At 38.9% G+C, this 21,846-nt stretch overlaps 1 protein-coding gene across 2 annotated transcripts in view; it reads right to left on the bottom strand.

Moving 5' to 3' along the window:
- Positions 1-272: 272 nt before the first annotated feature.
- lyst (lysosomal trafficking regulator) overlaps positions 273-21,846 on the bottom strand; it is a 277,149-nt gene continuing 255,575 nt past the window's right edge. For both annotated transcript variants that reach the window (XM_059982158.1, XM_059982159.1), the window contains exons 47-53: positions 19,755-19,891; positions 16,909-17,007; positions 16,060-16,199; positions 15,374-15,471; positions 13,362-13,518; positions 4,483-4,554; positions 273-1,929 (exon numbers count right to left, since the gene is read on the bottom strand). In XM_059982158.1, coding sequence (XP_059838141.1) covers positions 1,791-1,929; positions 4,483-4,554; positions 13,362-13,518; positions 15,374-15,471; positions 16,060-16,199; positions 16,909-17,007; positions 19,755-19,891 — 842 coding nt within the window. In that variant the 3' untranslated portion in view covers positions 273-1,790. The remainder of the gene's footprint in view (positions 1,930-4,482; positions 4,555-13,361; positions 13,519-15,373; positions 15,472-16,059; positions 16,200-16,908; positions 17,008-19,754; positions 19,892-21,846) is intronic.

The raw sequence follows: 21,846 nt of genomic DNA, 5'->3' as shown, positions 1-21,846 counted from the left end.
ATCTACGCAAACTTCTTAGAAAAGTAGAGACTCTGTCGTCCCTTCTTTGTGATGGCATTTACGTGCTGGCCCCAGGACAGATTCTTTGATATGTTAACACCTAGGAATTTAAAGCTAGATTTTTAAGTACGATATGCACTTTGTCCAGGATTACAGAGTAGCTTTTTATAAATTCTAGAATTATTTAATACCTTGAATTAAAATCCCCAGCTGTCAAGATAAAATTTAAGCTCATGTTTGTGGATCAAAAATCTGACTGCCAGTCTTGTAACTTCACCTTCAGAACTTCTTCTTTATTAACATTTTGAAATGTAAGGAAGATTATGCCAACAATACACAAGTTAACAGTGAAGAAGGATGTAAAAAGATAACGATTTCTTCATTCTAATGGGTAGGATGCAATTCATTCCAGAGAAGTAAAGTACTGTAGTAAAAAGGGTTAGCAGTTAGTGCAACACTCTGGAGTACAGTAATTAGGGTTTAAGTCCTGCCCTGTGTAAGGGCATCTCAGGAAATAAATGAAAGGTAAGATGTGTGTCGAGGAGCACAGGAACCCCTAGACTGCTCCAAGCTCTCGACCTTTGTCAACTTAAAAAACTTTAAATGTTTAGAATAAAATTCTGATAGGAAAAAAAAGATAGATATTTCAGGTTACAATTAATTTAATGTCCAAATATTCAGCACAAATACTTTGTACAGATATATAAGGAATAAGTACAAAATACAGCAAATGCTCATTTTCAAAGTCTCAGGAACACTGGCTTTTTAAATTTTTAAATAAGTTACACGCTTGCCAAAGTTTTATATATCAGCAAAACAATTGATAATCTAGTTCAAAAAATTTGTAAAATGCACATTTTCTAACACTATTTTAAATATGATTAAGGATCGTACACAAAAGACAACTTTCAGAGGGAAGTTGCAATCAAAATTGAGAATATGTGCCCTTCAATTAAACAAGTGGTCATTTATTTATCACGAGTGGGAAGCAACCTCACTATCAACAGTCTATTCGACACCAGTATTGTGTCTCCAATAAAGCCAACCCAAATTTCTGCATTGTTAGATGCACATCCACTCAGTTTAAGACAATATTTATCCTTTCATGCAATCTGGCAAGCACCAGCTAAGCGATTCTTCTCAAATTAGGGTCTGCTTAATGCTAGGTATAAAAAAAAGTTACAATCTGGATCATATTATCAAATTATTACAAAGTGTGATTTTATTTCTGAGGAAAGGGTTGAGAAATGACAGAGCTTGCAAAATGAATTGTAAACGTTCAAGGCAGATGCTGTGTGCACAGACATTGTTTTAAGGTGCTTTAACATAGATATTTCCATGCTCTTATGTAAGTGATTATTCTTGTATACCTAACCTGCTTGGTCTCATGCACATTGTATGTAAAACTTGGGAGATTCTCAAGTAGAAAATATTGCACTTTAAATCCAACAACCTTACACATTGCATAACTTACACCAAATTTAAATTGAGTTGCTGGGTTTTAGTAGTTTCAAACTGACAGTGCTTTGAAGGACTGCTTATCCCACAAAGTCAAGGAACAGACTGCAGAGATGAAATCTGCTTTGCTCATTAGTTTTCATGATTCCATTTTGTTCTGATTGATGAGAAGAACACCTGATCAGCTTGAGTAGTCTCACTTGGAATATTTACATATAGGAATGATCTCTTCATTTTCCCAGTCTTCCCCTCATCCCACCGCCTCCCACAAGGGCACAACAGGCTCCATTACAAGCACAGTGACTGGTACAATCATATTTGCAGGCCAGTTTTCATCCAGCTCCATAACTGCTTAGGAAGGGATAGAATATGGGGAGCTTCATCCGCTGTTGGTCTTTACGACACCATGCTATCACAGTCCCATCGATGTTTGCTGTATAGAGATGATGGCCGTCACAGGAGAAGGTCAGACTGCAAGAAAAAAAAGAATAAAACTGTGTAAGGGGATTTTTTGAAAACATTGCTGGTGATTAATAAAGTTCAAAGTTAATTTGTTATCAAAGTAAGTACATGTCACTATATACTACTGAGATTCATTGAGATGCATGGTATCTGTTTGCTGACCTGCAGCACAGTAAAATTGCAATCAGAAATATCAATTTAATTTTTCCATTTATTTTCTTATGTTTTATTTGGGCTCACATCCAGGAAATGCTGTGCTGGCATTAGAGAGGGTCCAGAGGAGATTTACAACAACGATCCTTTGGATGAAAAGGTAATTATATGAGAAGAGTTTGATGGCTCTGGACCTGTGCTCACTGGAATTTAGAAGAATGATGGGGATATTTCCTATCGTGGGAGAATCTAAGACCAGCCTCGGAATAGAAGGACATCGTTTTAGAACAGATATGAGAAGGAATTTCTTCAGCCATAGGGTGGTGAAACTGTGGAATTCAATGCCACAGACAGCTGTAGAGGCCAAGTCACTGGGTATATTTAAACCAGAGGTTGTTGGTTCTTGATTAGTAAGCGTGTCAAAGATTAGAGAGAGAAGGCAGGAGAAAGGGATTCAGAGACATAATTAAATCAGTCATGCTGGAATGGTGCAGCAGACTCAATGGACCAAATGACCTAATTCTACTTGCATGTCTAATAGTCTTAGATCCTTTTTAACCTTCTTGCACCCAAGCACAAAATGTTATAACAAATTTAAATGACTTAACAGGAATCATGGTGACCTTGGTGTCAGATTGGATTTCCTGTTGTGTTTTTTTTTCATTCATTTGCTTTAATTGTATGTTTTCTGGGTGATCAGCCAAAAAACAAATGTAGCAGAAATCTGGCAAAGAGTGGTCACTGGAGTTTACTTTCTTCGAAACAACAGTTTCCAATTTGGCAGCTTTCAGATAGCAACTTCAATTTGCATAGCAATTTTAACACAGAAAACATTCCAAGACTCTTCATGGAGGTGTTATCAAACAGAATATGACACCAAGCTACTTAAGAGGATTGTGGAAAAAAATACAGAAAACATCAAGGATACTTAGCAGGTCAGGTTGCATCTGTGGAGAGAGGTATACAGTTAATGTTTCAGCTCAATAACCTTTCAAAGGGTTGTAAACTCAGCTAGCCCCATCATGGGCACCAGCCTCCTCATCATCGAAGACACCTTCAAAAGGCGATGCCTCAAGAAGGTGGCATCCATTATTACAGACCCTCACCACCCAGTTCACGCCCTCTTCTCATTATTACCATCAGAATGGAGGTACAGGAGCCTAAAGACACACACTGAACAGTTTAGGAACAGCCTCCTTCTGTCTGCCATCTGATTTCTGAATGGGCCATGAACGTTACCTCACCTTTTGCACTACTTTTTTAATATTTCTTATTGTACCTTAAAGTAATTTGTTGCCACTGGAACAAAACAACACATTTCACAACACATGTCAGTGACAATAAATTAGATTCTGATTAAAAATAAATTGGAAGTGAAACCTGTTTAAATTTGTAGAGGAATGGCACGAACAAAGGGAATGATTGTTTTAAAATGGATACCACACATACCAAATGGTACAAGTGGCAGTGACAGCTGGGAGTGGGTGTTAAAGTCTTGTTAATCACAAAAAATCATTTAAAATATATCTGGTCTATAGCGTTTCTTAATCTTCTGAAACATTATTGACCTGGATCATTATTTCTATTTCTTTCCCCATAGATGCTGCCTTACCTGCTGAGTATTTCAAGTGTTTTGTTTTTATTTTCGATTATTAGCATCTGCAGTTAATTTTCTTTGAGATAGAAAGCCAAGTGAAATACTGATAAAAGAATTAGAATTTAAAGAGTGTCTTAAGAGACAATAAAATTAAAGAGGGAATTGTAGAGCTTAGGACCAAGGCCCAAGACATAAACAGAGGTGGGTAAATAAAACAGATGATGCACAGGAGACATGAATAGATGGTGCAACAGTCATTTCTTGACCACACCCATTGAAATTGGGTTCTTCTTGAGGAACTCCTGTTCTAATGTCTATTCCTACAACGTGGGATAGGCTCGAATTTTGAGTGTCACAAAGCACAGAAGCAGGCCCATTGAGTCCATACCGACCGTCAAGCGGTCAATCAAACTAAACCAACAATATTCTCCCCACATTCCTATCAATTCCCTCAGATTCTGCTGTTCACATGCACACAGGACCATTTTTTTGCCACAACTAACCTAATGACATGCATGACCTTGGGATGTGGGAGGAAACCAAACTCCCAGAGAAAATCCATGGGATCACAGGGAGAAGGTGCAAGCTCCGCAGACAGCACAGGAGTTCAGGATTGAATCTGGGTCACTGTACGTAGCTGAGAGGCAGGAGCTCTAGTCTAGATAGACATCACTTTCATAAGACTACTCTAGCACTGAATCTGGCACCATTCAAACAGCCAAACTTGGATCAATGTAGTTGTGAGAAAGAATTTAACTTCCCAATAAAGAAGGTTTTCTTTCCCCCTTTGATAATAGTTTGCTCATTCTTACCTGACGATAGGTCGGTTTGACTTTGGGAAGATAATTTCTCGAACAGGTTTCAAGTCCCACGTACTCCACAGCCTGCACAATACAAAAAGGGTTTCCTATTTATCATGTCAACTTCATTTCTGTTTTGAAAATACGAGTTGCACGAACAAGTTGGAGTTTAGTTGGTCCAGAAATACCAAAAAATACAAGTGGCTTTACACATGTACTAAGGAGATGACAATTAGCAGCAAGATTACTGTGTCAGATCACTGAATCTGCTACCTCGTGAGAGATGTCAATTATTTTAATCAGATTACTAACTACATCAAAAGAGAAAGAAACTTGATCAGAGCACTTAACAGAACAATAGTCCTGCCGAGTACTTTACTCAATTATCCACTAGAACTTCTTGTTGAAATGTTTAACTTACTTTTGGGAGTTGCAAAGTGAAGTCCTGTTTATACTGTTATATGTTAACAACGGGCAATCAATTGAAAATGGAATAGTTTCAACCCTCTGACATCACAGAACCAAAACATGAGCTACCATCAAGGTTGGAAGGTCAAAAAGAGTTTGCAGACACATGACATGGTATCAACAGATAGAAGATTTTTCTTTTAAGGCATCCTTCAGAAATCTAAAGTAATTCTGTGCACGGGTCTTAGTTATGTTCTACCAAGATCATATACATTGCTGTTAGAAAGTTTGTAAGCCCTGTAAAATTTTCTCTATTTCTACATAAATATGACCTAAAATGTGATCATATCTTCCTGCAAGTCCTAAAACAAGATAAAGAGAACCCAATTAAATAAACGCTGAAACATTATACTTGTTATTTATTGAGAGAAAAATGATCCTATATTTTGTGTATTTGTTGGAAAATGTATGATAACCTTTGCTTTCAATAATTGGTGTGACCTCCTTGTACAGCAATAACTTCAACCAAACATTTCCAGTAGCCATTGATCAGTCCTGCATATCAGCTTGGAAGAATTTTAGGCCATTCTTCCATACAAAACTGCTTCATCTCTGGGATGTTGGTGGGATTCCTTGAATGAACTGCTTGCTTTAGATCCTCCGCAACATTTCTGTAGGATTAAGGTCAGGACTTTGATTTGGCCATCCCAAAACACAAATTTGCTTCTTTTTAAACCATTCTGTTGTTGATTTACTCTTGTCTTTCATATAGTTGTCTTGCTGCATTAACCAACTTCTATTAACCTTCAGGTGTTGGACTGCTACCCTGACATTCTCCTGTAAAATACCTTGATGCAATTTTGAATTCATTGTTTCCTCAATTATCACAAACTATCCAGGCCCTGAGGCAGCAAAGCAGCACGAAACCAAGATTTTCCTTCCACCGTGCTTCACAGTTGGGATGAGGTTTCGATGTTAGTGTATTGTTCTTTTCCCTCCAAACATATCATTGTGCATTTCTGCCAAGAAATTAAACTTTTGTCTCATCTGTCCACAGAACATTGTCCCAGAAGTGTTGTGGATCAGCCAGGTGATCTTACGGAAACTTGAATGTGCAGCAATGTCTTTTTTGAAGAGCAGTGGTTTCCTCTATGTTGTCTTTCCATGAACACCGTTCTTGTTCAGTGTTTTTCTTACAGTGGACACGTGAACAGTGATTAAAGTTCTAGAGATTTCTGCAGGTCTTTTGTTGTTACCCTTGGGCTCTTTTTCACCTCCTTCAGCATTGCATGTTGTGCTCTTGGTGTGATTTTTACAGGACATCCACTCCTAGAGAGAGTATCAACATCGCTGAGTTTCTTCCACTTGAAGACAATTTCTCTTACTGTGGACTGATGAACTCAGATCTTTAGAAATTCTTTTGTAGCCTTTTCCAGCTTCATGCATCTCTACAGTTCTTTTTCTAAGGTCCTCTGAAAGTTGTTTTGAATTAAGCTTTGAGCACATAAACAATCTTTCTTGAGATGAGCAGGCTCTGTCAGTATCTGACTTTGTGTGCCTTTTTTTAATAGGGCAGGGCACCTGTAAAACCCACACCTCCAATCTCATCTCATCTCATCGATTGGAACACCTGACTACAAACAGCATTTGTAAAACACGTTCCCCCAGAAGTTCATATACTTTTTCCAAAAAATAGATGTAATACCGGATCATTTTTCTCAATAAATAAATGCACAAGTATAATGTTTTTGTGTTATTTATTTAATTGGATTCTCTCTATCTAGGTTTAGGACTTACGTGAAGAGCTGATCACACCTTAGGTCATATTTATGCAGAAACAGAAAATTCTACAGGGTTCACAAACTATCTAGCACCACTTTATATAACCATATAACAACTACAGCACAGAAACAGGCCATCCTGGCCCTTCTAGTCCGTGCCGACGCTTACACTCACCTAGTCCCACTGACCTGCACTCAGCCCATAACCCTCCATTCCTTTCCTGTCCATATACCTATCCAATTTTACTTTAAATAACAATACTGAACCTGCCTCTACCACTTCTACTGGAAGCTCATTCCACACAGCCACCACTCTCTGAGTAAAGAAATTCCCCCTTGTGTTACCCTTAAACTTTTGCCCCCTAACTCTCAAATCATGTCCTCTTGTTTGAATCTCCCCTACTATCAATAGAAAAAGCCTATCCACATCAACTTGATCTATCCCCCTCATTATTTTAAATACCTCTATCAAGTCCCCCCTCAACCTTCTACGCTCCAAAGAATAAAGACCTAACTTGTTCAGCCTTTCCCTGTAACTTAGGTGCTGAAACCCAGGTAACATTCTAGTAAATCTCCTCTGTACTCTCTCTATTTTGTTGATATCTTTCCTCTAATTTGGCAACCAGAACTGTACACAATACTCCAAATTCGGCCTTACCAATGCCTTGTACAATTTTAACATTACATCCCAACTCCTATACTCAATGCTCTGATTTATAAAAGCCAGCATACCAAAAGCTTTCTTCACCACCCTATCCACATGAGATTCCACCTTCAGGGAACTTTGCACCGTTATTCCTAGATCACTCTGTTCTACTACATTCTTCAATGCCCTACCATTTACGATGTATGTCCTATTTGGATTATTCCTACCAAAATGTAGCACCTCACACTTACCAGCATTAAACTCCATCTGCCATCTTTCAGCCCACTCTTCTAACTGGCCTAAATCTCTCTGCAAGCTTTGAAAACCTACTTCATTATCCACAACGCCACCTACCTTAGTACCATCTGTATACTTACTAATCCAATTTACCACCCCATCATCCAGATCATTAATGTATATGACAAACAACATTGGACCCAATACAGATCTCTGAGGCACACCACTAGTCACCGGCCTCCAACCTGACAAACAGTTATCCACCACTACTCTCTGGCATCTCCCATCCAGCCACTGTTGAATCCATTTTACTAATTCAATATTAATACCTAATGATTGAACCTTCCTAACTAACCTTCTGTGCTGAACCTTGTCAAAGGCCTTACTGAAGTCCATATAGATAACATCAACTGGTTTACCCTCATCAACTTTCCTCGTAACCTCTTCAAAAAATTCAATAAGATTGTCAAACATGACCTTCCATGCACAAATCCATGCTGACTATTCCTAGTCAGACCCTGTCTATCCAGATAATTATATATACCATCTCTAAGCATACTTTCCATTAATTTACCCACCACTGACGTCAAACTTACAGGCCTATAATTGCTAGGTTTACTCTTAGAACCCTATTTAAACAATGGAACCACATGAGTAATACGCCAATCCTCTGGCACCATCCCCGTTTCTAATGACATTTGAAATATTTCTTTCAGAGTCCCTGCTATTTCTACACTAACTTCCCTCAAGATCCTAGGGAAATTCCTGTCAGGAACTGGAGATTTATCCACTTTATATTCCTTAAAAGTGCCAGTACTTCCTCCTCTTTAACTGTCATAGTTTCCATAACTTCCCTACTTGTTTCCCTTACCTTACACAATTCAATATCCTTCTCCTTAGTGAATACCAAAGAAAAGAAATTGTTCAAAATCTTCCCCATCTCTTTTGGCTCCGCACATAGCTGGCCACTCTGATTCTCTAAAGGACCAATTTTATCCCTCACTATCCTTTTGCTATTAATATAACTGTAGAAACTCTTCGGATTTATTTTCACCTTACTGCCAAAGCAACCTCGTATCTTCTTTTAGCTTTTCTAATTTATTTCTTAAGATTCTTTTTACATTCTTTATATTCCTCGAGCACCTCATTTACTCCATGCTGCCTATATTTATTATACATCTCCCTCTTTTTCCGAACCAAGTTTCCAATATCCCTTGAAAACCAAGGCACTCTCAAACTTTTAACCTTTCCTTTCAACCTAACAGGAACATAAAGATTCTGTACCCTCAAAGTTTCACCTTTAAATGACCTCCACTTCTCTATTACATCCTTCCCATAAAACAAATTGTCCCAATCCACTCCTTCTAAGTCCTTTTGCATCTCCTCAAAGTTAGCCTTTCTCCAATCAAAAATCTCAACCCTGGGTCCAGTCCTATCTTCTCTATAATTATATTGAAACTAATGGTATTGTGATCACTGGACCTGAAGTGCTCCCCAACACATATCTCTGTCACCTGACCTATCTCATTCTCTAACAGGAGATCCAACATTGCCCCTTCTCTAGTCGGTACCTCTATGTATTGCTGCAAAAAAACTATCCTGCAGACATTTTACAAACTCCAAACCATCCATCCCTTTTACAGTATGAACTTCCCAGTCTATGTGTGGAAAATTAAAATCTCCCACAGTCACAACCTTGTGCTTACTACAAATATCTGCTATATCCTTACAAATTTGCTCCTCCAATTCTTGCTCCCCATTAGGTGGTCTATAATACACCCCTATAAGTGTTACTACTCCTTTCCCATTCCTCAATTCAACCCAAATAGTCTCCCTAGATGAGCCCTCTAATCTACCCTGCCAAAGCACCGCTGTAATATTTTCTCGGACAAGCAATGCAACACCTCCTCCTCTTGCTCCTCCGATTCTACCACACCTGAAGCAATGAAATCCAGGAATATTTAGTTGCCAATCACACCCCTCCTGCAACCATGTTTCACTAATAGCTACAACATCATATTTCCAGGTATCAATCCATACTCTAAGCTCATCCACCTTTCTTACAATGCTCCTAGCATTAAAATAGATGCATTTAAGAAACTCTCCAGCTCTTCCTCTCTGTTTATCCCTAACGATGTGATCAACTTTATTATCTTTTTCTTCCTTCTCCCCTACATCTTCGGTCTGAGCGCTCCCCTTCTCTATTACCTGCCTATGCTCCCTCACACACTGTCTACTAGCTTTCTCTATTTGTGAACTAACCTCCTCTCCCCTAGTCTCTTCAAATTGATTCCCACCCCCCAACCATTCTAGTTTAAAGTCTCCCCAGTAGCCTTAGCAAATCTCCCTGCCAGGATATTGGTCCCCTTAGGATTCAAGTGTAACCCGTCCTTTCTGCACAACCTAGTCAATTGGGCAGAAAGATAAAGAATAAGAATAGGGATTTCATTCATAGAAGTGTGAGGTAGTGCATTTGAGGATGTGTGTCAAGGGATGGGGATGTACTTTAGTTGGTACACAGCTCGTTAGATATTTGCATTAATTTGCCAAACATGTGGTAGCATCTCATTGCATAAAAGCATGCAGATATGGTCAAGTGGTTCAGTTGTTGTTCAGACCAAACATCAGGATGGGGAAGGAATGTGATCTAATTACTTTGACCGTGCAATGATTGCCGGCGGGTTGGAAGGAATGTGATATAATGACTTTGACCGTGCAGTGATTGTTGGCGGGCTGGTTTGACCATCTCAGAAACTTTTGGTCTGGGAATTTTGCATACAACAGTGTCAAGTTTAAAGAGAATGTACCCAAAAAAAAAACATCTATTGACTGGCAGTGATGTGGGTGTAAACACCATGTTAATGAGAGAGGTCGGAGGAGAATGGCCAAGCTGGTTCAAGCTGACAGGAAGGTGATGACACATTACAACGGTGGCATGCAGAAAAGCATCTCTGAATGAACAACACTTTGAACCTTGAAGTGGATGGGCTATTGCAGAAGACCACACTAGGTTCCACTCCATAGCTGCCAAATAAAATAGCCACTGAGTGTATAATAAATTGGTGAGTATTGAATGGTATCTTGGAGATGGAGTTGAAACCTTGGAATTCACATCCACAATCCTTATTATAAATCAATAAGTTGACTAAAAAGGTTAATGGAATACTTTACGAGGCTACAGAATACTAATTAGAACAGAGATTCAATACCATGTGCACTTCTGGTCACCTCATTACAAGAAAGACACAATTGTTCTAGAGAGGGTGCATAGGAAATGTATACTGCATTGCCAGTACTGGGAAGTTTAAAGATTAGTTTTATTTGTCTCATGTACATTGAAACATAAAATGAAATGCATTGTTTGCAGCAAAACAAATCAGTGAGGATTATGCTAGGCAGTTGTAAGTGTCACTGTGCTTCCAGCTCCAGCATAACATACCCACAACTTACTAACCCTAACCTTTAGGTTTCTAGAACGTGGGAGGAAACCAGAACACACAACACCAGAACAGAATGTACAAATGCCTTACGGACAGTGGCAGGAATAGGACCCCAATCTTTTAGATGGCACTGTTAAGCATTACACTAACCACTATGCTACTGTGCTGAAAAGAAAGACTGGATAAACTAGGGTTGACTTCTTTGGAATAGAGGGGATTGAGGATAGAAATGCTTGTCTATAAAATTACTGACCAAGTGACAGCAAATAAAAAGATCCATTTTTCTGATAAAAACTTCAAAAATTAGGTGGCTTAGACCTAAAGTAATTGGTTGGAGTATTAGGAGGAAGATGAAGAGTGAAGACTTGAAGGAGAGTAGATGACATGTGCCTTCCACCACTCTCCAGTGCACATCAATGGCTTTACTGTAGAGAGGGTGAAGAACACAAAGTTTCTTGGTGTGCACAAAACAGACGATCCAACCTAGACCCACAACATCTCCTCACTAGTCAAGGCAGCACAGCAGATCCTACACTTTCAGAGGAGATTGAGGCATTCAAGGCTGTCTGCCCCCATTATAACAAATTTCTACAGGAGCACCATTGAGTGTGTCCTGTCTGGCTGAATCGTGTGGAAAAGAAGCTGCAAGGCATTGGATCACAAGACCTTATAGGGGATAGTAAAGCCACCAAGAGGATCACTGAGATCTCCCTCTCCCTATTTGTGTCATTTACTGGGAGCATTGCAGATGAGGGGGTTGAGATATTATTGAGGATCCCTATCCATCCCACAATCTCTTTGACCCACTACCATCAGGAAAGAGATACAGCAGCATCAGGACTCGGACTGCCAGACTGGATAACAGCTTCTTCCCTCAGGGTGTCAGACTAATGAATACCCTGCCACCACAGAGGTCTCATCACTAGGCAAGCGAGCTGTTTACCGTACTGTTTAATGTTTACTTGTGCAGCACAATAAATGCATTTTGAATTGTATTTTATTAACTTACTTATGGGAATATTTTGGTTTATGTCTTGTGTGTGAAACTTGTTTAGTGGGTGTTCTGTGGTCCAGAGGACCATTGTTCCATTTGGATTTATACACATATACATACATACAGTCAGATGACAAACTTGAACTCGAAGATAAGGAAAATATTTTTACCCCAAAAATTGGTAGGAATCTAGAATTCATTACCTGTACAGTTGGTAGACATAGAAATCTTCATCACATGTAAACAATGCTTGGATTATGCACCTGAAGAGCAGTGTGACCTGCAGGTCCACAAATCTAGTGCTGGTGGGGGGATTTTTCTCAATTTCTAAAAGACACTGGACTCCATGTCTCCTTATGACATCGGTGGAGTTATTAAAAAAAAGTGCTTCATACAAGATCCTTATGTAAAAAATCTACTCAAGCAGGATGAGGCTATGAGAAGTGATTACAATCATTCAGTGAAGCTTAAACCCGGCAATGTTAAATCTTTGATCAGCCCTTCTTCTCTTGGAAAAACTAGTACCCAGAAGTGCAAATGGGCCACAAATCAGAAGACAAATATTGGTATTATAACTACGTGTGTTAAAATAGTTCTCCTCATCTAAGTCCTATATAGTTGATTCCCCTATTCTGAGAACCTCTCTTTTGCTTTTTACAGATTATCTTTATTTGTCACATGTTCATTGAAACATATCATGAAATGCGACATTTGCGTTAATGACCAACACAATCCAAGGATTGTGCTGGGGACAGCTTGCAACTGTTGCCATGCTCGTGGCAACAACAAAGCATGTCCACAACTTCCTAATCCATAGGTCTTTGGAACGTGTAAGAAGATTAAAGCACTTGGAGGAAGCCCATAATGTCATGGGGAGAATGTACAAACACCTTTCAGATAGAGGTGGGAATTGAACCCTAATCGCTGGTGTTGTAAAATGTTATGCTAACCACTTTGCCACCAGTTAGAAATAGCCCATCAAGATCGACTCTGCTAGTAGTTCACTGAATTATTTGTGTTAATAAAATCATCTTTCATTCTCTTAAACTCAAGTGCATATTGGGCAAACATCAAATCTCCTCAAGAAATTACCCCCTAATTTCAGATTTAGTCTATGCTACACCACTTTGAAAGTAATCCTTTACAATGGAAACTAAAATTGTTTATAAGTACTTCTAAAGCCTCAGCAAAACTTAACTACAGTTTTACTTCCACCCTCTATTACAAATATTCTTTATTTTAATACAATTAATTACAAATAAATTAAGAGACAGTACTTTCTAATCTTTAACAGAGGCTTGATTGCATATTTATGCCTAATTTCCTGGTAGAGATGATGAGTATTATAAAGCGCTGTAGCTGAATTATAGTGATATATTACTGACCTTACTATGCCATTTTCTAGCCCTCCAGCAATCACGTTGACAGATACACCTTCGGGCTGATTGGAGAAAGCTACAGAGCAGATGATCTCCCGACAGTGCACGTGGCCACTGAGATCCCCGTTCACTGTCCACAGTCTCAGGTCACTGCCACCACCAACTAAGGAACCAAACATACACAATTAAGCCCATTCTTCCAGATAATCCATATTATAGTGGATAAACTGCTCATCTTCAACACATACTGTAAGAGCTAAGTGGTGACTGGGAGAAAATAGCCAGGAAGTTCTGTTGTGTGGAGCTGTAATTCCCTAAACACTAGATCTTATTGTCCAAAGGTCACCAAATCACATCTTCTGAATGTGTTATGAGACAGGAGGATATGCTGTAACATTCAACAGTGTCTTACTCAACAATGCCACTGGCTTAAACTTCCCTTGCTGAGATGTGCCCTGTGAATGGAGCAGTTCACTCGTACAGAAGGTCTTCATGATGGTTGTTTATTGGAACACAAAGGGGATCAGTCTGACCAGGTCTTGGGTCCTGGAGACTGGCAGATGGATCTACCCAGTAGTCCCAGCACTCCAACTTGCAGTGAATCTCCTTAAAGGCTCCACCACTAAATGCTGAACACCTTCCTTCCTGAGCTGATCAAGATTTCTAAACTGCAGGGTGAAGCTCCAGCGTCTCCCCAACTTCATCCCTTCCATTCATGATTTGAGTCTTTGTGTTCCTAAATAGCACCTTGTCAGTTGGAGGAAAAACCTTTGAGAATGTTTAGTTGTGCAAGAACTAATCCACTGCACAGGATGCTTATAATATTACAGGTTTATGCACTGTCCATTTCTAACAATTACTAATTTCAAGTACCTTTCCTGACATGGAATAATTTCTAAACTAGTATTTCAATCAGCATGCTCCCCTTCCCCCACCCCACCTTCTTATTCTGGCTTCCTTTCTAGGCTGAAGGGTCTCAGCCTGAAATATTGACTGTTTACTCCCCTCTGTTGATACTGCCTGACCTAACGAGTTACTCCAGCATTTTGTACTTTTTGCTCATGATTAGTTAATGTTTCTGCCCCAGTTTTATTAACTACATTTTAGTTTATTTTTAAGAATAATTTATTTATTTCTATCTTTATTTTCACAGCAAGTTTCAGGAGATCCAAACTAATGTGCCATCCCAAAGTTATGACTTTACTAATTTTGGCCTAGACATGTTTGTTTTATCACCTTGCAAGTCACTGGGGTAAAAAAGTTGTGGGAGAAGGGATCAGATGCAGGGTTGTATCTGAATGTTGTCTACAACCTCTGGGTAATTAAGCAATGGACCTGATAGTAACCTGAAAGGCTGTGTAACAATCCCATCAAAAACAGTAAAGCAAACAGCTAAAGATCCAGAGCCATAGACAAAATGCTGGAGGAACTTAGCAGGTCATATATGCAAGGGGAATGAACAGTCAATGTTTTGGTCCAAAACTCTTCATCAGGACTGGAAAGGAATGGAGCAGAAGCCACAATATGGTGGAAGGAGTACAAGGAGGTAGATGATGGGGGTGACCAGATGAGGTGGGTGGGCAGGGGAAGGGGAATGAAGTGAGAAGCTGGGAGGTGATAAGTGGAAAAGATAAAGACCTGAAGAAGGAAGAAGCAGATAGGAGAGGAGAATGGACCATGGGAGAAAGGGAAAGAGGAGGGACACCAGAGGGAGGTGATGGGCAGGTGAGAAGAAAAGGGATAAGAGGGAAGTCAGAATGGAAAAGAGAGAAGGAGGAAAGGGTATAAGTTACCAGTTTCGGGAAACCAACATTCATGTGTCAGGTCAGAGGCTACCCAGATGGAGTATGAGGTGTTAACTCTCCGACCTGAGAGTGGTCTCATCGTGGTAGTAGAGGAGGCCACAGAAAGACATGTTAGAATGGGAATGGGAAGCAGAATTAAAATGGGTATTCACTGGGAAATCCCACTTCTAGTGACAAATGGAGCAAAAGTGATAAAGATCCCTTGTGTTTTACCTGAATCACAAACAGTTGCAGTGTCACCAGTTGTCTCACTAGTAGAAACCGCTGTCACTGGACTTTTATGTCCTGTTAAACTCTGAACATAACACAGCCTGTAAGGCAAAGTAAAGAGAGATGGGAGAAATCAGGATCTGTAATTAACTACAACACAAATTTAAAACTTAAAAGTTTGAAGATTAGCAATCATGCAATGTAAAATGTAATCTGTCCCTGGATGTAAAACGAATATTTACAAATTGGGCGAAATGTCAGAGTCCTTTACATAACATCACAGCACCTGGTCACATCATACTGGACATTTAGGCTAGGATAGTGAAAATGAGGAACATGCATTTGAAGATTCCAGTAGAACAAGAGGGAGGATGAAAAATTAAGAATCAAGTCACGGATTAAATGGTGGAATAGGCTCTTTGCTCATCCCTCATTGAGCACTCTCATGAGCACTACACCTGTCCCTACTCCTCTTGCTTTTCTCTGCAATTTATGGATGCATGGGATCTGCCTTCTGAGACAACCTTGAACTAAACATGCCCAGCGAAGATACCTTGTAAAGCATAATTGCATGAATTCTCTGGAGCATTTTCTTTATCATTTACTCATGAACATATTGCATTAAATAATTTATGATCACATAACCTGTTATTATTAGACAGCCTTGTGCAAATAAATATTCTTCTAACCTGTTCAGATCCCATATAATGCAGGTTCCATCCTTGCTGACACTGATCAGAATGCTGTATGGTTTGCAAACACACAAGCTGATTACTTCTGCGGTATGACCATACAAGTAGACTTTAGATTCCACTTCAATTTCTGAAGACTGAAAAAAATTGAAATACAATAAGCATCAGTACCTTATCCATTATTTGAACATGCACTCTGACAATCACCCAAATGCAAAACCACACATTATCGATGAGGGACTTGCTTTGGAAAGATATTGGTCATCTCAGAATCCCCCCAAACTACATTTACAACAACTGATTTATTTTAAGAAGTGTAATTATTGTAAAAAAAAGGAAACTTGCGGTTTATTTATACGTGCCTATATAGTAATTATTTATTTAGTTATGCTAACTAATGAACAAAGGTTTATGGCCACCTGAGTTGGGAGATTTAGTGTAATATCTGAATCAGATGCCAACAAATTTGATAGGGGTTAAAGTCTCTCAGTATCATGCTGTCAACATATTTTTATCCACAAGCCGCCAGTTCCACAATGGAATTTAAGCCCACAATTTTCAGACTAACAGATTATTGTGGGTTTAAGTTCCAATCCAGAGATGTTCAAAGCTGCAGTTGCTTGGTTGCTCAATGTATTAAAGCCATAGAATCATGAAGCACAGAAACAGGCCCTTCAGTCCATCATGTCCTTCTATCTAATATCTATCTGTATTAACCAGTTAGCTGATATAAAATAGTGATAATACAATCTACAAATTAAATCCACATTTATTTTTAAATGCAGTATGACAATGCTTAGATCTAGAGCTGGAGGCTACAGTACATGTGACACCTTTTACACATACCATCTTGCTGGTAAATCTGCTTGAGTACGCAGTAACTACTCCACATTTACTGCCAGTAAATAGTTGGCAGCTCTCAGGTACCCACGCACAACTTGTAACCTGTAAAGAAGCCCAAGGCAATTTACAGCCAGATTCAAAATCCGCAAAAAATGCTTAAATCAGCAGCCATGGCATGATTCTTAGAATATGGAGTAACACACAAAATGATGGAGGAGCTCAGCAGCAGGCAGCATGTGTGGAGAGGAATAACAAGCTGATATTACAGGCTGCAACTCTTCATCAGTCCAGGGTCTCAGCCTGAAACATCGACTCTTTATTCTTCTCCAGCCTGACCTGCCGAGTTCTTCCAGCACTTTCCGTGTGTACTCTGGATTTCCAACATCTCTTGTGTTTAGTTCTTAGAATATATTTTGCTTTTGAAATACATGTTTAAATCATAATTTTATTGAAAGCAAAAAACAGCTATATTTAATAAACACAAAGTACACTGCAGATGCTGGGGTCAAAGCAACACGTACAACAAGCTGGAGGAACTCAGCAGATCGGGCAGCATCCATGGAAACGAGCAGATGAAGTGTCTCGGCCTGAAACGCTGACTGCTCGTTTCCACGGATGCTGCCCGACCTGCTGAGTTCCTCCAGCTGTATTTAGTATTTCATCAAATCATTCAGCACAATTACAACTGATCATTTAAACACTTCTGTATGACTCAGTAAGCAGAAGTAGTCATAAGGATATATTTAAATTGTAATCAGCTCAGAGAGGCTCATTAGGCTGATTTCTAGAACAAAGGAAGATTTGAGCAGATGAAACCTATGACATATGGAACTTAGAACTATGAGAAGTGATCCTACTGAACTTTATGTTCTGAGGAGACAAACAAACACAGCAAGGATGTTTCATCTTGTGGGGAAATTTAGAATGGGAAGATATTGTTTCAGAAAAGAGGGTCATTAATGACAGACACAAGGAAGCATTTCTTCTCTTGCAAATTTGTGGATCTTCAGAAATCTCTATCACAAGGAGCTGTGGAGGTGGTTGTCAATAAACATACAATGGATTCCTGTTAATTAAGCTATCAGTTAGTGGGGCAAAGAAAACTAATCGAGAAAATGGCTGTGATTCCCTTTGTATTTGGGATAATAAGCCGCTTAGTTGGGACAGGAGACTGTTGCTAAACAGTTTCTAACCAGTGTCACTTGCAAGCGCTTGTGTGGCCATTAGACAATACAACATGCTCAGAGGGAAGAGTTTTTAAATAATGTCAGTTGCATGTATGTGTGTTTAAAAAGGAGTGACTTTTGTCACTGATAGTTGGTGAGAAAGAGAAATTGTTTCACTACTTCAACAAATTAGAAACGACAAAGAATTTGAAGGTGTATATGATCATGAGAGGCATTGATCGTGTGGAATAGTAAGAGGCTTTTTCCCTGGGCTGAAATGGTTGTCACAAGAGGACACAGGTTTAAGGTGCTGGGGAGTTAAGTACAGAGGAGATGTCAGGGGTAAGTTTCAAAGGCAGAGGGTGGTGAGTGTGTGGAATGGGCTGCTGGCAATGGTAGTGGAGACAGATACGATAGGGTCTTTTAAGAGACTTTTGGATAGGTACATGAAGCTTAAAAAATAGAGGGCTATGGGTAAGCCTAGTAATTTCTAAGGTAGGGACATGTTTGGCACAACTTTGTAGGCCGAAGGGCCTGTATGGTGCTGTAGGTTTTCTATGTTTTGTAATGACAATTATTTTGAATGCTACATTGAAAATGAAGATTTGGAGGATGCAATCATCGAAAGCATTCTATTATCTGCACTAACACGAGATTAAAGAAACATCAACTGCTTACTAATTTCCATAGATACTGCCTGGCCTGCTGAATTCCTCCACCATTTTGTGTGTGTTGCTATTATCTACATTGGATGTCTGTGCTGATTTTGTTAATTTATATTCAATCAAAAAAAAAACAAAGCACTGTACACTGGATGAATTCCTCCAGCAATAACGATTAGGAACTAATATACAGTTTTATAGTACTATGGTAGTATTGGTAGTGTTCAAGTTTTGTTCTGTATTTCATTTAAATACATTACTAGTTACACAGTTAAATGATAATTTGTCTTCGTTATACCTTTTTAACAATTTCCATGAAACTTTGGCTAAATGGGGCAGCCACTTAATTGGGCCAAAATATACTGGTCCAATTAACTGGAATCCACTCTATTTAAATTTAATACAGTCAGATTTTTACTTTATTGTGAAATCAGCGTCTATGGAGAACAAGTATGAAAGTGGACCCAAAGTCATGATCAGATTAGCCAGAACTAAGTGCTGTAGCAGACCTGAGGTTCTACAATACTAGGCCTAATATTTCTCCAAATTCTATCTAAAGTAATATTTTAGTGAATCTCCTGTACATCTATTCCAAGGCCTTGAACTTCTTCCTAAATTGTGGTGCATAAAAATAACTACAGTATCATAGCCAAAGCCTAGAAAGGGATCTTTAATATTTAGCATAGATTGCATAATCACAGGTGTGCATGCTTTTAGGGAGTAGCAAGTAGAGGAGAAAGAGACTGAACAAAGAGAAGTAATTGGTGATGATGTCTTAGCTGTAGATTGACTACAACTAGGCATACAGTTATTTTGGAAAATGCATCTTTCCCGTTGAAGTTCATTTAAACAAATGGTTAAAAACCTTCAATGAAGGAAATCACTTTGTGACTTGTTAATCTTTGATTAATTTTGTTGTACAATTGATTCAAAGGTAAAAATGAGTAAAGGAAAAAAAAAACTACAAATCTTGCAACTGAAAATAAATCTGTAGAAAGAAATTGAGGACCAGATTGCATACCTGGTGCAAAGGAGAGCACTGAATGAAGTTGATTGGGGGCTCACTTTGTTTGCTCTTCAGTCTTAGTATGTTATCAGCGTAACCCCAACTCAAAATGGCTGACCACTGGATATCTGTATTGTGCATGCTTCGAACACCTAAAATTTAGATGGAAATAAATAAGCATCAATCAAAGGGTACAACAGCCAGGAAAAATTAGCAAGCCAAAACTCTTTTCTCTAGAATCTAGTATACAATATGGTGCAATAAGGTGTTTTAAAACAATGAAGCTCTTTGAACGAATGAGAACTTGCTTCAGTACTTGATTAGGCAAAAATACACTCTCTGTAGAGAAGAATCTCTCGAGTGTCACTATACTAACAATGAAGATAAACCTCAAGAATAATTGTTCCAGTACAATTATATTGAGCATCTGTTCAGCATTGTGGAAAAATGCCCTTGTGGCATCAAGGAGTCCCAGTGAAACTGAAATCAAGAGGAAAACTCCCACAGGCTGGGGTCATGAAACCCAATCACAGTAACACAGCCATTTGTACAAGGATTCTGCAGGTGTTAACCATCCTCAAGTGGTTTTATGAGTGCCTTCCTCTTGTCATAAGGCCAGAGGTAGAGTTGATGGAACATACCCCAGTCCTCATTGAGGGGTCAGAAGTGGAAAGGGTGAAGAGTTTCAAGTTCTCGGGTGTCAATATCTCTGAAGATCTATCCAGAGCTCAGCATGATGCAATTATGAAAGCAGCAAGCCAGTAGCTATATTTCATTAAAAGTGTGAGGAGATTTGGTATGCCTTGCAGATTTCTACAGATGTACCATGTAAAGCTTTCTAACTAGTTACAGGACTGTCTGGAATGGAGGGGCTACTGGATAGGATTAGAAAAAGCTGCAGAAGGTTGCACACTTAGCCAGCTCCATCATGAGCACTAGTCTCCCCAACATTGAGGACATCTTCAAAGATTATACCTCAAAAAGGTAGCATCCATCATTAAGGACCATCATCACACAGGACAAGCCCCTTTCTCATTACAACCATCAAAGAGGATGTACAGAAGCCTGAAGACATACACTCAGTGTTTTAGGAACAGCTTCTTCCTCTCTGTCATCATATTTCTGAACAGAAAAAAACCTATGAACACTATCTCACTAATTTTATTTTCTTTTTGCATTACTTATTTAATTAGATTTTTAATATATATTTCTTATTATAATATATAGTGTTTTTATGCTTTGTACTGGAATGCTGCCACAAAACAAATTTCACGACATATGTCAGTGATTATAAACCTGTTTCTGAATGCTGATAATTGAGAAAATTCTAATAGGAATGAGCATCGTACAATGAATCCTATTCCCACAAACAGCAAGATCTAGACAACTTTTAGACATAGGCTGTCCCAGATTCTGAGCAATGAGAGGATCCAACAACCCACACTACAATTTGACTGTATTAATAGCTTTAATCCACTCTTATTAATATCCAGACATGTAACCAGACAAAACACATGACTAAAATGGCTATAAGAATAAGCTGAAAGCTAATTTTTAGGTTTCAGTTTTGGCAAGATCTGTAAGTCAAAACCAAGACCAAATTTTCTTTAAAAATTGCAGATGCTGGGAATCTGAACTAAAAAGAGAAATTGCTAGACATACTGAACACATCAGACCACATCTTCAGAGTGACACAAAGACAGATGAAATATCGTTAATCCGAAACATTAATGGTGCTTTTGTTTCCACGGATGCTGCTTGACCTCCTGAGTATTTCCAGCACTTTTGACCTTTACTCTCCACTTGTTTGGATAAGTGTTATCCCTAAAGCTCTCAAGAAGATCAATCCCATCCAGAACAGAGCAATCTGCTTGACTGGCATCTCATTCACTACTGTTGCATTGTATTCCATCCACACAATGTGAGGTAGTTACATCATCCTGATTATCAATTCGGGTTCCTTTCTAGCTGTTGATGATTATTCCTACATTTCCTTACCTAATAATCCTGTCGGAGTACCTACAGTGGCATTGTAGTAACTCATCCCCATCTTCTCACCCAGGGAATAGATGATAGTGATACTCGCATGCCATAAAGGTAAAAAATC

This window comes from Hypanus sabinus, chromosome 10 (genome assembly GCF_030144855.1).
Source record: "Hypanus sabinus isolate sHypSab1 chromosome 10, sHypSab1.hap1, whole genome shotgun sequence".
NCBI lineage: Eukaryota > Metazoa > Chordata > Chondrichthyes > Myliobatiformes > Dasyatidae > Hypanus > Hypanus sabinus.
The sequence above is the reverse complement of the archived record's forward strand: the minus strand, read 5'-3'. Positions and strand labels throughout refer to the sequence as shown.